Source organism: Rattus rattus, chromosome 1 (genome assembly GCF_011064425.1).
Source record: "Rattus rattus isolate New Zealand chromosome 1, Rrattus_CSIRO_v1, whole genome shotgun sequence".
NCBI classification, from domain to species: domain Eukaryota; kingdom Metazoa; phylum Chordata; class Mammalia; order Rodentia; family Muridae; genus Rattus; species Rattus rattus.
Genome location: NC_046154.1, coordinates 36,083,421 through 36,100,393, shown reverse-complemented (window position 1 = coordinate 36,100,393; position 16,973 = coordinate 36,083,421). Strand labels below are relative to the sequence as shown.

At 45.3% G+C, this 16,973-nt stretch overlaps 1 protein-coding gene across 1 annotated transcript; it reads right to left on the bottom strand.

The window, feature by feature from the left end:
* Nucleotides 1-11,659: 11,659 nt before the first annotated feature.
* Nucleotides 11,660-14,925, bottom strand: Exo5 (exonuclease 5). Its single transcript, XM_032898982.1, has 2 exons — nucleotides 14,408-14,925; nucleotides 11,660-13,157 (listed from the first exon to the last, which is right to left on the bottom strand). Exon 2 carries the CDS (start codon nucleotides 13,125-13,127, stop codon nucleotides 12,006-12,008), a length of 1,122 nt encoding a protein of 373 aa, XP_032754873.1. The 5' UTR covers nucleotides 13,128-13,157; nucleotides 14,408-14,925; the 3' UTR covers nucleotides 11,660-12,005.
* Nucleotides 14,926-16,973: the final 2,048 nt, after the last annotated feature.

Here is a 16,973-nt window from a genome sequence, read left to right as displayed (position 1 = left end):
CTGTTCTGGAACTCACTATGTAGATCAGGGTGGCCTCAAACAGAGATTTGCCTGCCTCTGCCTCCTGAGTGCTGGGATTAAAGGTGTGGGCGACTGCCTCCTGGCCTGATTAAAACCTCTTGCTGAACAAGCCTGATGAACTCAATCCCTGGAACCCACTAAAAGACGTTTCTCTACTCAGAAAATGAAATGAGAGGGCAGCGAGAGGCAGAGTTCAGTCCCCGGGACCAGCATGGTGGAAGGAGAGAATCGGCTCCCACCAGTTGTCCTCTGACCCCCACACGTACACCATGACACATGCATGACACATGCACGCTGCCTCTCGCCCAGTTATTAACCATCAGTTCTCTACTGCAGCCAATCAGATACAATTCTAGTTTGCCTCTAGACTAGTGAGGATGAAGGGGTATTTACAAGATATGAGACTGATGATGGGCCCTAGAGATAGTGTCAAGATTCTGCCAGCATTTAGCTTTCTGCCATGGCAGAATTAACAACTGAATATACACACAATGTACCCCTCACCCCCTCATCGATCACTAATTGAAAAAAACACCTTACAGCTGGGTCTCATGGAGGCGTTTCCCCAGCTGAGGCTCCTTCTCGTCTGATGACTGTAGCTTGTGTCAGGCAGACACATAAAACCAGCGAGCACTGTGTGTATATTCAATTGTTAATTCTGTACCAGCAGAGAGTTAAATTTTTTTTTATTTGTTTTATTTTAGATTTCTAGTGTTACTGCCTTGGGACTAGTTCATTGATTTAAAATTAAAAAACAAAAGACAAAACAAACAAACAAAAACTTGTGTCGTGTTCTAAGATAGCAGATACTCTTTCCTTTTTGGCTCTGAGAATGGGACCAGGGTCTTAAGCAAGTGCTCTCCCATTGAGCTGCGCCCAAGTGTGTAATTGTTATTATCAATGACTTGGTATTTTAAGACAAGCGTCTCACTGTGTAACCCAGGTTAACCTGGAACTTTTGGCATTCCTCCTACCTCTTCCTCCTTTACCTGTTGAGCTATCTCACTCTCCCATTTTTTCGTTTTGAGGCATAATTTTTTTACCTGTCCTAGACTGGTTGCCTGGAGCCCAAGATCTTCTAGCTCCAGCTTTCTGAGTGAAGGAATTATAGACCTGTGTCACCATGTGGTTATAAAACACCATGGCCAAAAGCAGCCTCGGAAGGAAAGGATTTATTTCATGTTTTATTTGTAGCCCCTCATCTAAGGAATTCAGGGCAGGAAGTCAAGGCAGGAATCTGGAGGCAGGAACTGAAGCAGAGGTCTTGGAAGGGTGCTGCATACTGGCTTGCTTCTCATCACTTCCTTAGTCTGCTTTCTTATGCAACCCAAGACTTGTCCAGGTATGATAGCCCACAGTGAGCTGGGCCCTCCCACATCAACCATCAATCAAGAAAATGCACCACAGGCTTGCCTTCAGGCAAATATGGTGTCATAGTCTCAAAGGAAAGTCCCTCTTCCCAAATGACTAGATGGTGTCAAGTTCACATTAAACTATCCAGTACATTCTTGTATTATAACATGCCTCAGTATAGGATTCTAAATTCACATTTACTTTTCCTCAGGAATTCCTTGGCCTCTGGTGCTATTAAATTGCCTGGGAGGGTTTGGGGATTTAGCTCAGTGGTAGAGCGCTTGCCTAGCAAGCACAAGGCCCTGAGTTCGGTCCCCAGCTCTGAAAAAAAGAAAAAAGAAAAAAAAAAGAAAAAAGAAAAAAAAATTGCCAGGGAGATGCTGGGAGGTGATGGTGCAAGCCTTTAATCTTAGCAGAGGCAGGCAGAGCTCTGGGAGTTTGAAACCAGCCTGGTCTATGGAGAGAGTTCCAGGACAGTCAGGGCTACACAGTAAAATCCTGACTTGAAAACCAACAAAGCAAAAACAAAAACAAAAAAACCAAAATCTGGGTGCTGTGAGTGTAGCTCAGTTATGTTAGAAGTCCTGAGTTCAATTCCCAATGTGTGCACACACACACACACACACACACACACACACACACACACACACACACACACACACGCTTGCACATAAATGCACAAAGGCTGTTATTAGCTTTTCTATTGGATAATTTTTTTTTTAGTAATTTTACTTGATGTGTGTTTGTGTGAGCATATGTCATGTATGTGTGCGCAGAGACCAGAAGGTGGCACTGGGTCCCCTGAGGCTGGCAATTGGGGCCTGCCAGGGCTGGGTGCTGGGAACCGAACTCAGGTCCTCGGCAGGAACATGTAACTACTGAGCCATGCGCCAGTCTTGCTACTTAGGTTCTTCTTTCTTCCCCCCTTCTCCACCCCTTTTCTTCCAACTTTTCACCCCTAACACTAGAGAGCAGAGAAGAAAGGAGAGGAGGAGAGGGAAGAGATCTCTGAATAAAGTCGGGAGTAGGAAAGGGGGCAATGTTGTCATTAGACTAATCCAGTTCCTTGGGGCAAGTTTGCTCTCTGCCTTCAGAATATCTAATTTCTTGTTCCTCTTCCTCCTCCTCCCCCTCCTCCTCCCCTTCCTCTTCCTCCTCCTCCCCCTCTTCCTCCTCTTCCGTGCATGACTACTTAACAAACCGTGACCAACAATAACCCATAACAACCCACACTGCCTCTCAGGGCCCTAGCATTTATTTACCCTCTGAAAAGTTCTCAGAATTCCAAACATCAAGTAATCACAGAAACTATCTGCAGCTGGCAAAACCACACCCCTATGAGAACTCGATACAAATCACAGTCAGCTGCTGTGGACAGTCTGAAGTAGCCCCATATCCCATTCCTGGGATTAAAATGAAAACATATTCTTATAATATTTCTGTATTTTTTAAAGAAACCAAACTTCCAAAGTGTCACTACAGAGCCATCCCTCCGGGTCCCACTGTTAGTCTTGGTACACTTGCCTTTTCTGCAGGATTGCTGCCTTTGAAGAGAAGTTGCAAAACTTTCAAGAGTCAAAAAGTTTCCTACCATTTCACAGACGTCATCTTGATGGTTTTATTTATATTTTTCTTGATCAGGATACATTATGATTTTTCCTGGATACTACTTTTAATTTTTTATTATATCCCATGATTCTTATGTTAATAATTGTTCTTAGCTTCTGAGGTCACATGGTTAGGAATTATTTATTTTAGTTTCCCTTATACTCATTATTTTGGGGGAAGGAAAGGGTGCTACTTACTGCATAGCCAAGGCTGGTCCAAGCTGGCCTCATGGTCTCCCTGCTTCAGACTTCTAAATGCTGGGCTCCTGTGTGCGTGCACCACATCCAGATCCCTCTTCCTCTCTCCTCCCCTTTCCCCTACTCTGAGACAGTGTCTCACTGTATAGCCCAGGTTGGCCTAAAGCCTTGATGGGTAGACCAGGCTGGCCTCAATCTCAATCTTGCAGAGATCAGCCTGGCTCTGCCTCCCTAGTGCTGGGATTAAAGATGTGCACCATCACTTCCTGGCTCCTGTGAATTAAATTTCCTCAGAAGGCTTTGGTAACATCCTTTCCAAAATAGTTTGGTCATTGTGGTGGTTTGAATGCCTCCCACCCCCAGTAGGCTCATAGGTTTGAATGCTTGGTCATCTAGGAGTGGCACTATTCCAAAGAATTAGGAGGTGTGGCCTTGCTGGAGTAGGTGTGGCCTTGTTGGAGAGAGTGTGTCATTGGGACAGGCTTTGAGGTTCAAGGGCCCAAGCCAGACCCAGTGTCTCTCTCTCTTTCTGCTGCCTGCGGATCCAGATGTAGAGCCCTCAGCTGCTTCTCCAGCAGCATGTGTGCCTGTGTGCCACCATGCTTCCCGCCATGATGGTGATAAACCTCTGAGACTAAGCCAGCTCCAGTTAAATACTTTCTTTTCTTTTCTAAGGGTTGCCATGGGGGGCTGGAGAGATGGTTCAGTGGTTAAGAGCTCTCACTAGCTATTCTTCCAGAGGACCTGGGTTCAATTTCTAGTACCCACATGGCACCTCACAACTGTCTGTAATGTCAGTTCCAGAGGGATCCAACACCCTCACACAGACATACATGACTCTTCAGCCCAGGAATTGGAGAACAGCCTGGGAAAGTGAGACTCAGAGAGAGAGAGAGAGAGAGAGGGAGGGAGGGAGGGCGGGAGGGAGGGAGGAGGGAGGGAGAGAGAGAGAGAGAGAGAGAGAGAGAGAGAGAGAGAGAGAGAGAGAGAGAGTCAGAGGCAGGAGGATCTCTGTGAGTTCAAAACCAGCCTGGTCTACAGAGTGAGTTCCAGGATATCCAAGGCCACACAGAGAAACCCTGTCTCCAAAATCCTAAAGCCAAAAGCAATCAAGCAATCAACCAAACAAAAAAAGCTGAGAAGAAAAAAAGGGGGGTGGGGTTGGTGGGGAAATACCAAGGTATCATTTCCTACCTGTCAGGGAAGCAAAACCATGAACAGTTTAAAACCTGCTGTTAGCAAGGCTCTGTAGAAACTTGTATTCTCACGTTGCTGGGAGGAGAGAGGAACCAAACAACAGCTCCTGTGGAGGGAACCTGACACTATCCACCAAGGCCATGGATATTTTCACTTTTTGAACTGCATTCTGTTCCTGAGAATCTATCCAGGGGGAGATTTGTATGTTTAATTGAACATGAAAATATTTGGCCTTGCCTTCAGCAGTGAAAACTACAAAATATACCCCTGAGTAGAAACAGGATAAATAAACTTTATGCCCAGCAGTGAAAGCCTGCTGCAGTGATGAAGAGTCAAGACGTGGTTGCCTTCGTTATTTCTGCTTTTCAACATTTTGTTTAGATTTCTTTGTTTTATACGTATGGGTGTCTTGGCTCGCATGTATGTCTGTGCATCCTGCACAAGCCTAATGCCTACAGAGGTCAGAAAAGAGTAAGGTCATGGGATCCGCTGAAGCTCCAGCTCCCGATGGTTGTGAGCTGACACCGCATGCTGGGAACGAAACTCAGGTCCTCTTTAAGAGCCCTTTTCCCTGCTCAGTAGCCTTTCTAGCCCCCAGCTTTTGTTCTTTGTCACCCCACCCCCACCCCCAGCCTGGCCTTAAACTTTCTCTGTAGCCTGGATGAGTTTGAACCTCTGATGCTGCTGCAAGCACTTTAGGTGCTAGGGTTACACAGGTAGGCACAGCAGCTCTGTAAGAGGTGGTGCATGATAGGAGTTTGCTTTCCCTCTGTGATGCTGATTTAGGCCAGATTAGACCGGAGTAAAAATAGTTAAAGGCAGGTTTATTGGGCTTCTGGGCAGGCTCGGCAGTCCCAAAGAACTGGCCTGAGGAAGTTGTGTACCTGGATTAGGAGAGGAAAGTTTTGTAGACTGTAGGCGATGGGTGATGATGTGTCAGCCATAAACTGGGTTTGTGCCCAGGTGTGGTCAAGAGCTAGCACTTAGGGCTGGAGAGATGGCTCTGCGATTAAGAGCACTGACTGCTCTTCCAGAGGTCCTGAGTTCAATTCCCAGCAACCACATGGCGGCTCACAACCATCTGTAATGGGATCTGATGCCCTCTTCTGATGTCCTCTTCTGGTGGTCTGAAGACACAACAGCAACAGTGTACCCACATATATAAAATAAATAAATCTTTAAAAAAAAAATAAGAGCTGTGCTTAGCCGGGAATGAGGAACCGAGCTCTTTGTTCGGAGATTTTAGTGAAGGTGGGATTGGGGGAGGCAGCAAGCTCTGTCACCCACTGAGCAGTCTTGCTGGTCCCACACTTTGAAATCTCTTACGATCATCTATTGTGCAGTAATGATTTCAGTCAGGGCACAGATTTCATCCTGGATCACCCCTGCATGAGAGGAGCCTTACTGTGCTAAAGAACAGCATGACCAGATGTATGTGCGGCAGACTCCTCATACATTAAATAAATAGAAAAATTTGAAAAATAGAATGAACTTTGGTCAGAGGTAAATATTCAAATCAATAAGCTAGTACAAGAAATTGAAAATACAGGTCTAAGCTATCACTGGCAGGACCAAGATAGTACCGCTATAGGAGAGGGCCCCACCTCTTGTGGCTTGCTGCCAAGCCTGATGACCTGAGTTCAGTCCCTGGAACCCACAAGGTGGAAGGAGAGAACTGGCTCCCTCAGGTTGTTCTGACCTCCGCATAGACTGACATGTGCACACATGGATACACACAGAACATTTTCAGAGCGTGATCTGTGAAGACCTCAGCACACACACCACAGCGATAGCCGTTCTGTCACCCAGATTCTCACTCAGCAAAGAGATACCGTAGTATGCTGGACAAAGCACGCAGAGCCAGGTGACACAGAGCGCAGTGTCTGGGAGGTGCCGACAGTGCCGAGTGCTCCAACTGAGTCCCTACCACAGCCTTCATCGGTTTTTCCCTCACATGTAGAATGGATCGAAGTGATGAGCGTTCCATTCTGTGTGGACTGCGGTGAGCACAGAGGTTCCTCCACTGTGGCATGCGATGGGTTTTCTTCTGTGTAAATTCTTTGAGAGACTCGGAGCCCTGCTTTAACCGCACTACTTACCTCACAGGACATTATGGAGTCTCTGCAGCTCCACCTCTGGGACTGCAGAGCCTGGTGCGGAGAGCAGCCCCGCGCACCACCTCATACCTGAAGCCTCTCTCGCGTGGCCTTGGTGATGAGAGCGGAGGCCTGCGTTTCAACAGCTTCCCTTCAGACAGCTTCTCAGGTGAGGACTCTGATGCGTGTGCAGATCTGCTCTGACTGAAGTCTTTGCTGCACTTAGCGCCTTGCCACCATTTCTCTCTTGTGTGGTCTCTGACGAATGGTTGGGTTAGAACTCCGATGGCACAGTTTCTCAGTGTGAACTCCCAGTTGACGTTGTAACTGAAGCCTCGGCTACCAGTTGCACACAGGTTTCTGTAGACGCTGCCAGTGTGGATACCGGAACTCTACCTGGAGCCCTGGCCGCACTCCTCACACATCAGAAGTTTCTTTCCTGTGTGGATTTGCTGCAGAGAGTGAAGATCTGGCTCAGATGGAAACCCTTACCACACAGCACGGTCCGAGTCTCTTCCCTGTCCAGAGATGGGGGAGCTCAGAGAATGAGGAATGCTTCCAAAGATGAAAGTGTGCAGTAAAAAAATCTCAATGAAAGCTGCAGGTGGTGGACTGGAGAATAGAGAAGACCCATGTTAGTCATCTAGGTCAGTTTGAGGGCTTACAGGGTGGCTCGCTGGGTAAAGCGCTTGTCATCTAGCCTGTTGGCCTGAGCCTGATCTCTGCAACTCACAGGTAGGAGAGAAGCAACTCTCACCAATGCTCCTGACCTAGGCATGCTTGCATGTGTGCATACCCCAGCGCTCCTACAAGCTAAGTGTTTAAAACAATGGAATTTTAATATTTTAACTTAAAAAAGATCAACTAGGAGACTTCTACCTTAATTAAGAGAAAAGGAGCTTAGTGAAATTATGAGAAAAACCCATTACCTTGCCAATAACAGATCTAGATGGTCTGACATCATATAAATATGTGCTTAATCTGAGAGACCTGTCACACCACAGTGAAGCTTCCCACCACCTTCATGTGGACTTGCTGAAAGAGATGATCGTGTCTGTGTATTCAGTGAACTTACTGAATTTCAAGGATCAAAACACCATTTAAGGAGTCTACAAAACATAAAAAAATAAGGTCACTTCTGGGAAAAAGAGAACCCTTCCCTCCTCCTCCTCCTCCTCCTCCTCCTCCTCCTCCTCCCCTCCTCCTCCCCTCCTCCTCCTCCTCCTCCCTCCTCCTCCTCCTCCTCCTTCCTTCCTCTTCTTCCTCCTTCTCTTCCTCCTCCTCCTCTTCTTCCTCCTCGTCTATTTCAGAGGTAGAAATATCAAGACTATTGATCTCCAAAAGAAGTTTGGGGTCCGGTGCTGCCAAAAGTTAGTGCCTAGTTTATTCACTGCTTTACTTTTTTTGTTTGTTTGATTTTTTGTTTGTGTTTTGGTGACAGCTTACTTCTACATAGCCCTGGATGTTGTGGAACTCACTATGCAGACTAGGCTGGCTTGAACTTGGAGGGACAGATCTGCCTGCTACTGCTTACTGAGTACTTGATTCACACTCAAAACCTGTGAAAGGCCAAATCATATGAAACGTCCCACTAAATGAGTATGTGTGCATGTTCACACGTGTATATACAAACACATTCACATACTAAAAACATATATGGAGAAGGGGATAAGGAAGGAGGGAGAAATGAAATTCCCTATACAAACCCTCAAAGAAAATTTTCACATGTAGGGCTAGAAAATGTTTCACACCTTTGGCTCTGTTACTCCTCACCCTCTCAGAGAAGGCCACTGATTCCATTGATTGGTGTGATGGTTATTCTTAGCTGTCAACTTGACTACATCTGGAAACAAAACCCAAAAGTGGAGGGCACACCTGTGAGGAATTTTTTGCTTAATATGAAGTGTGAGGACTCATTTCTAATCCAAACCTTTTAAGGTGAGAAGACCTCTGTTGTGGACCACACCCTCTGCCTAAGGACATAGAAGAAGGAAACTTTTGTTCTTTGCCTGCGGCTCTCACCCTGCTAGCCAGTCTATCCTTTCCTTCACCGGCAAAGAGCGGACTTCTTCAGGACTCCAGCGTTTACTGAAGACCAAAAGAGACAGCCAGCACTGTGCACTGAGCAACTCCTTGGACCTTCTGCACATAGGCAGTGTTGGGTTAGCTGGACCATGTGTGTGTGTGTGTGTGTGTGTGTGTGTGTGTGTGTGTGTGTGTGTGTGTGTGTGTGTGTGGAGAGAGAGAGAGAGAGAGAGAGAGAGAGAGAGAGAGAGAGAGAGAGAGATTCATCTATAAGTTCTGCTACTCAAGAGAACCCTGATTAATACAATTGGGTATTCTTTTCCCAAGACTAGCAAGATCAAATACAAATTGGTATCATAGCATTATGAACTTCATGAAAAAATCAACTTTCCTGTCAATTTTCTTTTCATGTGTGTGTTTGCCTGCGTGTGTGTGTGTGTGTGTGTGTGTGTGTGTGTGTGCTTCCATGTGTGAAGAGGTCAGAGGTTAATATCAGATGTCTTTCTCTATTGCTTTCTTTACTTTTTGACAGGGTCTCTCTCTGACCCCAGTGCTTGACAATTCAGCTAGGCTGACTGACGAGCTTCAGGGATCTGTCTGTCTCTATGCACTCAGTGCTCGGAAGCCTCCTGCCTGCTGGACCTGCTTTTCAGTGAGTGTGAGGGACTGAACTCAGGTTCTTATGATTACACAGCGGGCACTTGACAAAATGAACCATCGCCCTAACTCCAAAGTAACCTATTTTAGCCCTGACTGTAGTGGTTAATCTTTTTTTTAATTACATCCATTTGCTGTGTGTGGAGATGAGAGGACATTGGCTCTCTCCACTATGTAGGTGAGGAATTAACTCACTCCCCCACCAACTGTAGGATCTATAGAATGCACTGTGTGAAGATGTCTCTGTCCTTCCTTGCCTGCCTAAGGCAGCTTCTGATTGGGTAAAATAAAAAGCCTATGGCCTATAGCAAAAGGCAGAATAGGCAGGTTGTCTGGTGGGACAACCAGAGATAGGAACTCTAAGAAAGAGTCAGACGTGGAGACTCGCCACGAAGACGCAGAGAAAGTCAGACTTATGAAACTGAGATGTAACCAGCCATGGGGCAGAACTTAGATTAGTATAAACAGGATAAGTGAATTATGAGCTGGATGGGAACGAGCCTAGCTTAAGGCCTAGGCATTAATTAGTTCATAAATAAATAAGTTTCCATGTCATTATTTGGGAACTGAGGTGGGCATAGAAAAAGCCCCAACCGTTACAATCTGTAGGCATAAATTTTTTGCAGCCTACTTTTAATAAAGGTTTAACCTCTCCTCTAACCCACCACCCAGCAGAGGTCGTGGAAGAGAAAAGTTATTAAGATATGGGGGAGTGGACCTGTTCAGCAATAGTTCTCTGGGGGGCGAGCTCGATCTTCTTTGGCAGCAGTTCAGTTTCATAACAAACACCAAATACGACTGAGCAGGTAGACCAGTCCTCTAGGCAGGCAGGCAGGCAGCACACGGGAACTGGCAGCTACAGACTAGTCCTTTCAGCCGGTCAACACGAGGCACAATCCAGCAGCTGTAGTTCAATCCTGAAGGGATTGTTAGGCTCACCAACCAGCCTGAGGTGAGGCTGCTGAAGGGGCAAGCTGCCACAGGTACCTCATGATGAGTTTCTCTCACTGGCAATGTTATCACAAGTTGAGCCCAACAATGCTGTATGTAAGGTGAACCAATACGTGAGTGTTGTTAGCGAAGAACAGTGAGGCTGAGCAAACCAAACCAATGCTCAGTGCTCCTCTCCCACTGTCTGTGGGGGCCATACTTATACTCCTTCATTAAGCATCCTTTCAAGTGTTTGCTTTAGTAAGACATCTTTTCGCCTGTGTGCCCCAGCAAACGATCATGACTAACTTTCCAAAAAAAGCTACAAGTTTCTACTTCAACAACCAACTTTTACAAATTCTCCACCAGTGTCTTCATCGAGTCCTTAATTTCCTGGTGATAGCCTCCGGTTTGTTTCTCTGGCAGCTCTGGTGACGTTTGAAGATAAGGGTTCCTTTGCTTTCTGGTACACTGAAATGAGTCCGTTAAACAGACAAATGGTGTCCACAGCACCTAGGAGAAAGAGCTGGTTCTATAGACAGCGGGTGAGGAACATTCCAGGTGAAAGCAGGCTCTTTATTCACACCTGGCCACCTCAGGACTTCCAGAGGCAGCTGACAGGAAGGTATGTGTGCATTTCCAAGGAGTAACTGAAGAAATGAAGCTCATGTTTATGATGTCTTCCAATCGGATGAGAGTTATAAGGTAATGAATGTCTTTGCAATAGGGGCTATGCAGTTTGGATTCATCTGGAGTCAGACCGTAATTTAATGTCAGGGATGGTAGAGAAGCATAGCCAGTTCTCCTTTGAGGGTTTGCTCTCCTCAGCCCAGCCTGTGTTTTCATCCTTCCCGCAGTGGCCTGTCTGCTGTAGGAGGGGATGAGGTCTCAAGTCTTCTGACTGTGAGATCAGGCCTTCTAGATGGACTAGGGCCTTTACCTGACAGGCTTATAATCTAACTCTCTCCACGTTTCCCTTAGAATGTTTGTTTTTTCACTTTATGAAAACAGATGTCCTGCTGCATACAACTTTTCAGACTTAACCTTTTCACCTAATGTGTTGCTAAGATTTGTGAATGTTGTGTTATTGTGGCCAATGCTTTGGTTGTTATATCATTTCACTCACCTGATGATGGGCATCTGGACAGTTTGTAGGTTTTTCTATTTGTGAAAGTATACATTTTTCTTAGTTCCTCTTGCATACACATGCATTTCCCTTGATATATATATATATATGTATCAAGATATATGTGTGTGTGTGTGTGTGTGTGTGTGTGTGTGTGTGTGTGTATGCGCCGAGGAATGGTATTGCTAGACTATATACTGGATGAATACTATTATCTCATATCTTTTTCATCTAATATTTTTACTTGTATGACTTCTTCTTGGGTCATCTCTTTGAGAATGTTTATTATGTTTATTTTAAATTCATGGTCTGCTTATTCTATTAGCTCTACTTCTAAAATGTTTATACATGAATGTAAAGGCTTTTGGTACTATACAATTATGTATGGTGTAATGGTCACCTTTAAAGAACTGAGATCAGCAAGCACACAAAAATCAAGTCAACTCTTCTAGATAGCATTTCATTTTTATTGTAAAAAATGTAAAAAAAAAATTATCAAGAAAAAAAATAAAGATTTATCAGAATCCAAAGAACTTCCTTGAGCCGACAGTGATTAGTGATTAGTTGCAGACGATATGTGCATCTTCTTTGCAATTTATCTCAAAGCTCCAAGGTCACTCTAAAACCACATCTCTCCACACATTCCTTATCCTTGGCCCTGGGTTGGAATGTTATTCAAGATTGTAAACATAAAAATAATCAACATTATCCATGAACGCCAAGCTGAGAGACTGGTCCTCTTACACAGGTGTATTGTAACAGAAATGATCAACATTTCTGAAAGTGTACCTTCATTTACTTCAACTTCTTGGCTTTGGGCTCCCTCAAAGAGCTGAGCATTCCACTGCTCCTCCTCCACTCGCAGATGTCCACATAGTCACAGGTCTGACACTTCCATGCCTCTTCCACATCAACGCCTTGAGGGTCTCGGTGGCCCATCCAGTAGGCCACAAAATGCCGTACCTTGCTTTTCACCTCTTTCTCTTCAAAGGCTACAATCTCTGTGCCCAATGGAGTGGCAGTCTCTTGATGGACATACTCAAGTTTTAGGGTATCAATAGCTGGGAGATCAGACAGTGTAAGAGATAAGAAAACCAGTTCCATAAGGTCGCCCAGAGATTTTACAGACACACCTCCTTGCCTAGCATGCCTCAGCACTGAAGGCCCCAGTGGCTTGTCTACACACAATTTAGTGTGGTGGATTAGACTAGCAGGAGTCACCTTCCCTTGTACCATGGCGTCAAAGATATATTTGTATAGACTAACTTGAAAATAGTCTTTCTTTTTCTGAGCTGACAGGGGGAGCACAGGGCGCCTTCGTGTCTTGAGTTCAGCCAGCTCCAGTTCCCCCTTGGATGTGTAGTGCAACTCATCAATCACTCCAACAAGAAAGATTCCCTCCACTTCCCCAAACACTGGAAACTCTCGGATGCGCCCTTCCGACTGCAGGGTAGGAACCATTGATAGTATGTTCAGAAACTTAACTGCCCAAGCATCTTCTTTAGTGGTGGTGGGGACTGTCACCAGGTCATGAAGTTCTAGTTCTTTTGCTAGGTGGATGCTAGCACCAATGTCCAAAACAGCTGCCTTCTCAGGTGTCAAAGAACCAGGAAGCTCCTTCCCATACACCATCTGCAACTCACACCAGTCCTGAGTACACAGGTCAGTGACATACAAATACTTCAAGTGGAATCTATCCATGGGTGACAGGACATCCAATCCCCTTTTACAGTTCTGCGAGCTTACAGGTTTGTCATCCTTCCCAGGGAGTTCAGAAGAAGGGCCAGGCTTGCTAAGTGAAACAGCTGATTCTTTGGCATCTTCCAGGTCCAGAAACTCTACTAACTCGGAGTCACTTATGTCTGAGAACCCTGAGGCTTCTGCTGATGCTGTCTCCTCTTCCCCGGTCTCAGCCATGGTACGGTCCTAGATTGAACAAGTAGGGACCTACAGAACACACCAAACTTTGTCAGAGACTTACAAACTCCTGAGACAAAAAGAATCATATTGGCTGACTGGTTGGTTCATTCATTCACTTCAATACTGAGGACTGAATCCAGGGCCTTACGTATGCTAATATCCCCAAGAAGTCAATTCATTTATAACTAATTAGTAATATCAATGAGTTACACACAGGTACACTTTACAAAAGGAGTCTTTGTGTTTGTCTCGGATGAGAATCCGAGTCGATTTTTCTTTCCACTCCCAGAGGGAGAATGCTGGTCACTGTACACACTAATTAAGTGGCATGCTGCTGGGCTGTAACTGTAGCCCAGCAGAATTTTGTTAAGGGAGTAAGTATTTTGTTTTATTTGTGGATCTGCCACTAAAATATTGTGAATGAAAAAGGTCTACTAGCACAGTTAAAAAATAGAAAAATTAGTATACTGAGACAGACAAGAGCTTCACATTCATGAAAAAAGAAGTCAACAGTTCACACTGATGTAAAAGTTAGACTCAAATGCATAGCCTAGACACTCTTATGCTGCTAAAAACCAAAAGTTTAGAAAGGATGATGTAATGGATTCTTGACACATTATGACTTTACCCGCTGCCTGGCCCAGTGCTTTTAGATATACCAGAGATTAATCATAAAGCTACTACATCATCCATCTTTCTTTTTGGACTTCTGACTTTTGGGGGTTGGGGTTGTTAAGACAGGTAACCCTGGCTGTCTTGGAACTCAATCTCAAACTAAAAGATCTGCCTGTTGCTGCTGGATTAAAGGCATATACCACCACTGCCTGGCAGACCTCTGACTTGTTAAAGATTTATAAATATCTAGTATTATCCATAGAAAATATTTTATATATGAATATATGTTTTTAAAGTGCACAGATAAAGCTAAAAATTATTAGGTGAACAAGAATGAGATGTTCAGAAAATACAGGTCAGTGTCAAGAGTCTAGGGGTCCTGCAGATACAGATTTTGAGTTTAATCTTGAAAAGTCCAGTAGAATTTGCTGGTATGTTTCTTGAATAATCTTGGGCATATTTCAAAATTTTCTGATGATACTTACATCTTTAAAATGTAAACTAATCCTCCCATGCCTCCAGAGCTAAGACAGTACAGATATTAACACACACTAAATGTGGCTTTCCTTCTTCCAAAGGAAATGACGGACGGGTCTATTATGCATCTATTTGCTTGACAAATGGTAACTTTAAATGGTAACTTTACGAGAGAGGTAACTCACCTGGGCCTTAGTTGATTTCCCTCCTCGCAGGGAAGAGCGTGAATTAAAATGGCAAAGCGAGCCGAGGGGAGATGCGTAGGCACTTGGGACCTTGCTATGATGGAATGTGGACTTGGGTCCTTTTCACCTGACCACTCCCTCACATTATGGTGTTTCCACTTGAGTCACGCTGCAAGGTCAGCTCGTCTGTCATAAATTCTCCTAACAATGTCCTCTCCAGGGTAAGGTCTCCAGGCGGTCAGTTCTGCCCTCCAGGTTCCCAGCCGCAGCCTGAGGTCGGAGACCCTGCCTCGCTGATAGCTTCCGTCTGCCTGCCACTGCCTTCATCCTCTGCGTCCTGACTCGTTACAGGCCTTCCACGCAGGCAGACCTGTGCTTCCCCCCAGCTCCTGTCCCCATGGTGTACCCACGCGCGAAGACTCAATCTCGGGTGGTGCCCAGCCCAAAATACACAGAGCAAGAACCAGGAAGGAGGGGCGTGCCTGGAAGGGGCGGTCCCTTAGCCCTTCACCCCAGAATTCCCCGCAGCGATTGGAGGACCGCCCCCTTTCACCTCCCCTCCCCCACCCCGTGCCGGAGGCCCCTAGTTCTCGCGAGACTGGGACTGAGTGAGCATCTACAGTCCGCTATGTTTGCTTATGCACCAGCGTCTAGTGTATTCAGCCTGGAAGGTTGTAGCTGTCACCGTCCCGGTCTCTTACGACCACCTGCCCGGAGAGAGGAAGGTCTTGGTGGTCACCTCCCGGTCCCCAGTGCAGCTGGCCTCTGACACCCTTGGACCCCGGCTTCCCAGCTTAGGGGACTCAAGCTTCAAAGACGCGGGCAGTTGTCAGCGCCCCTTTTTTATTTTCCTTCGTCCTCTTTATTGGCCTCCAATTTGGGATTCGCCTGCCTCTGCTTTTTCGGTGCTGGAATTACAGCCATTGTGCCCCTATACCCAGATCCTTTCTCTTTAAAGATTTTTTTTTAATGTTTGTATTTACTTTATGCGTATAAATGTTTTTCCTGCATGTATGTCTGTGGTACAAGCCTGCTTGGTGCACGTAGAAGCCAGAAGAGGGCCTCGGAGTTACAGAAGGGCTGAGACCACGCGTTCGCAGAGAAACAAACTCAGGTCCTCTGCAAGAGCAGCTAGTGCTCTTGACTTCTGGGCCTTTGAGAAATACTTCCCAACCTAGGGTGTCCCACGCCAAAAATCTCAGCACTGGAATTTTAGGCTTGAGTCTAAAGTCTAGAAGGATAAAGCTTAGCTGTTAGGTTCATTCAGTAAATTCAGTCAACAATTTAAAGGATTCGCTAGAATCAGGGTTTTATAAAGTCTGTTATATCTGGGGGAGGGTGAGCAGATGCCAAACAAGGAACTTGGGTAGAAAAAAAAAAAAAAAAGAGGAAATTGCACAAAAGGGGACTAAAACCCACAAAATACCATCCTCAATCTCGGTGGGAGCGAAGACAAAAGAGAGACACTGTGCCCCTCCCTTTGGCAGTATGGAAGCAGTAGGCTGAGAGAAATGAATTTTCCCAGGACTAGTCAGAGCAGGACTGTCTCCCAGGAAGAGACTTCACAGGATCCTACAGCTTGTCAAACCTGCAGAAGACACAAACTGAGACACAAGGACTGGATCATTCTTGACCTGACCAGCTTAGTTGGACAGCCCTCTTGCCCCAAATCAGGACCCCAAAGATGATCAGTCTTGGAAATCGTTAGACCTCTGTGTTTGTTCCTCTTTCCAACGTGGTCTCATTGAATAAATCCCCTTCCTTTCATTAAGGGCATATTTAAGGTGAGTGGCTGAGCCTAGCCTCTTATTCCTACTAGTCTATCTAGTGTTAGGCCCTAAGACAATCCAGTAATAAGATTGGATATTTGGGGACCATAAAATCTTTATGACAAAATCAAAGTATATTTGGGTAGAAATAGTATTGATGGTTCTGCACTCAAGACATTGTCTTAGAATTTCCATTGCTGTGAAGAGATACCATGACCAAGGCAACTCTTATAAAGGACAACGTTTCATTGAAGCTGGCTTATGGATTCAGAGGTTCAGTCCATTATCATGGTGGGAAACATGGCAGCATCCAGGCAGGTATGGTGCTGGAGGAGTTGAGAATTCTAACATCTTGGTCAGAAAGCATCCAGGAGTGTCTAAAACACACACACACACACACACACACACACACACACACACACACACACACACACACACACACACACAGAGTGACATCCTTCAACAAGGCCACACCTTCTATTAGTGCCACTCCCTGGGCCAAGCATATTCAAAACACCACAATGATCTTCATCTTCATGTAATCATAAACTGAAGGATTTTAAGCAATAATGCAGCTTGATTGGGTGTGTTTTAGAATGTCATAGTAGTTACATATGAAGGCTAGAGAGGAGTACAGATTCTCCTTCACCTTCCTAATGGTTCTTCACCCTCCTAATGCTGCAGTCCTTTAATACAGTTCCTCATGTTGTGGTGACCCTCAACCACAAGATTATTTTCATTGCTAATTCATAACTGTAATTTCCTGCTGTTATGAATCGCAATGTAAACATCTGATA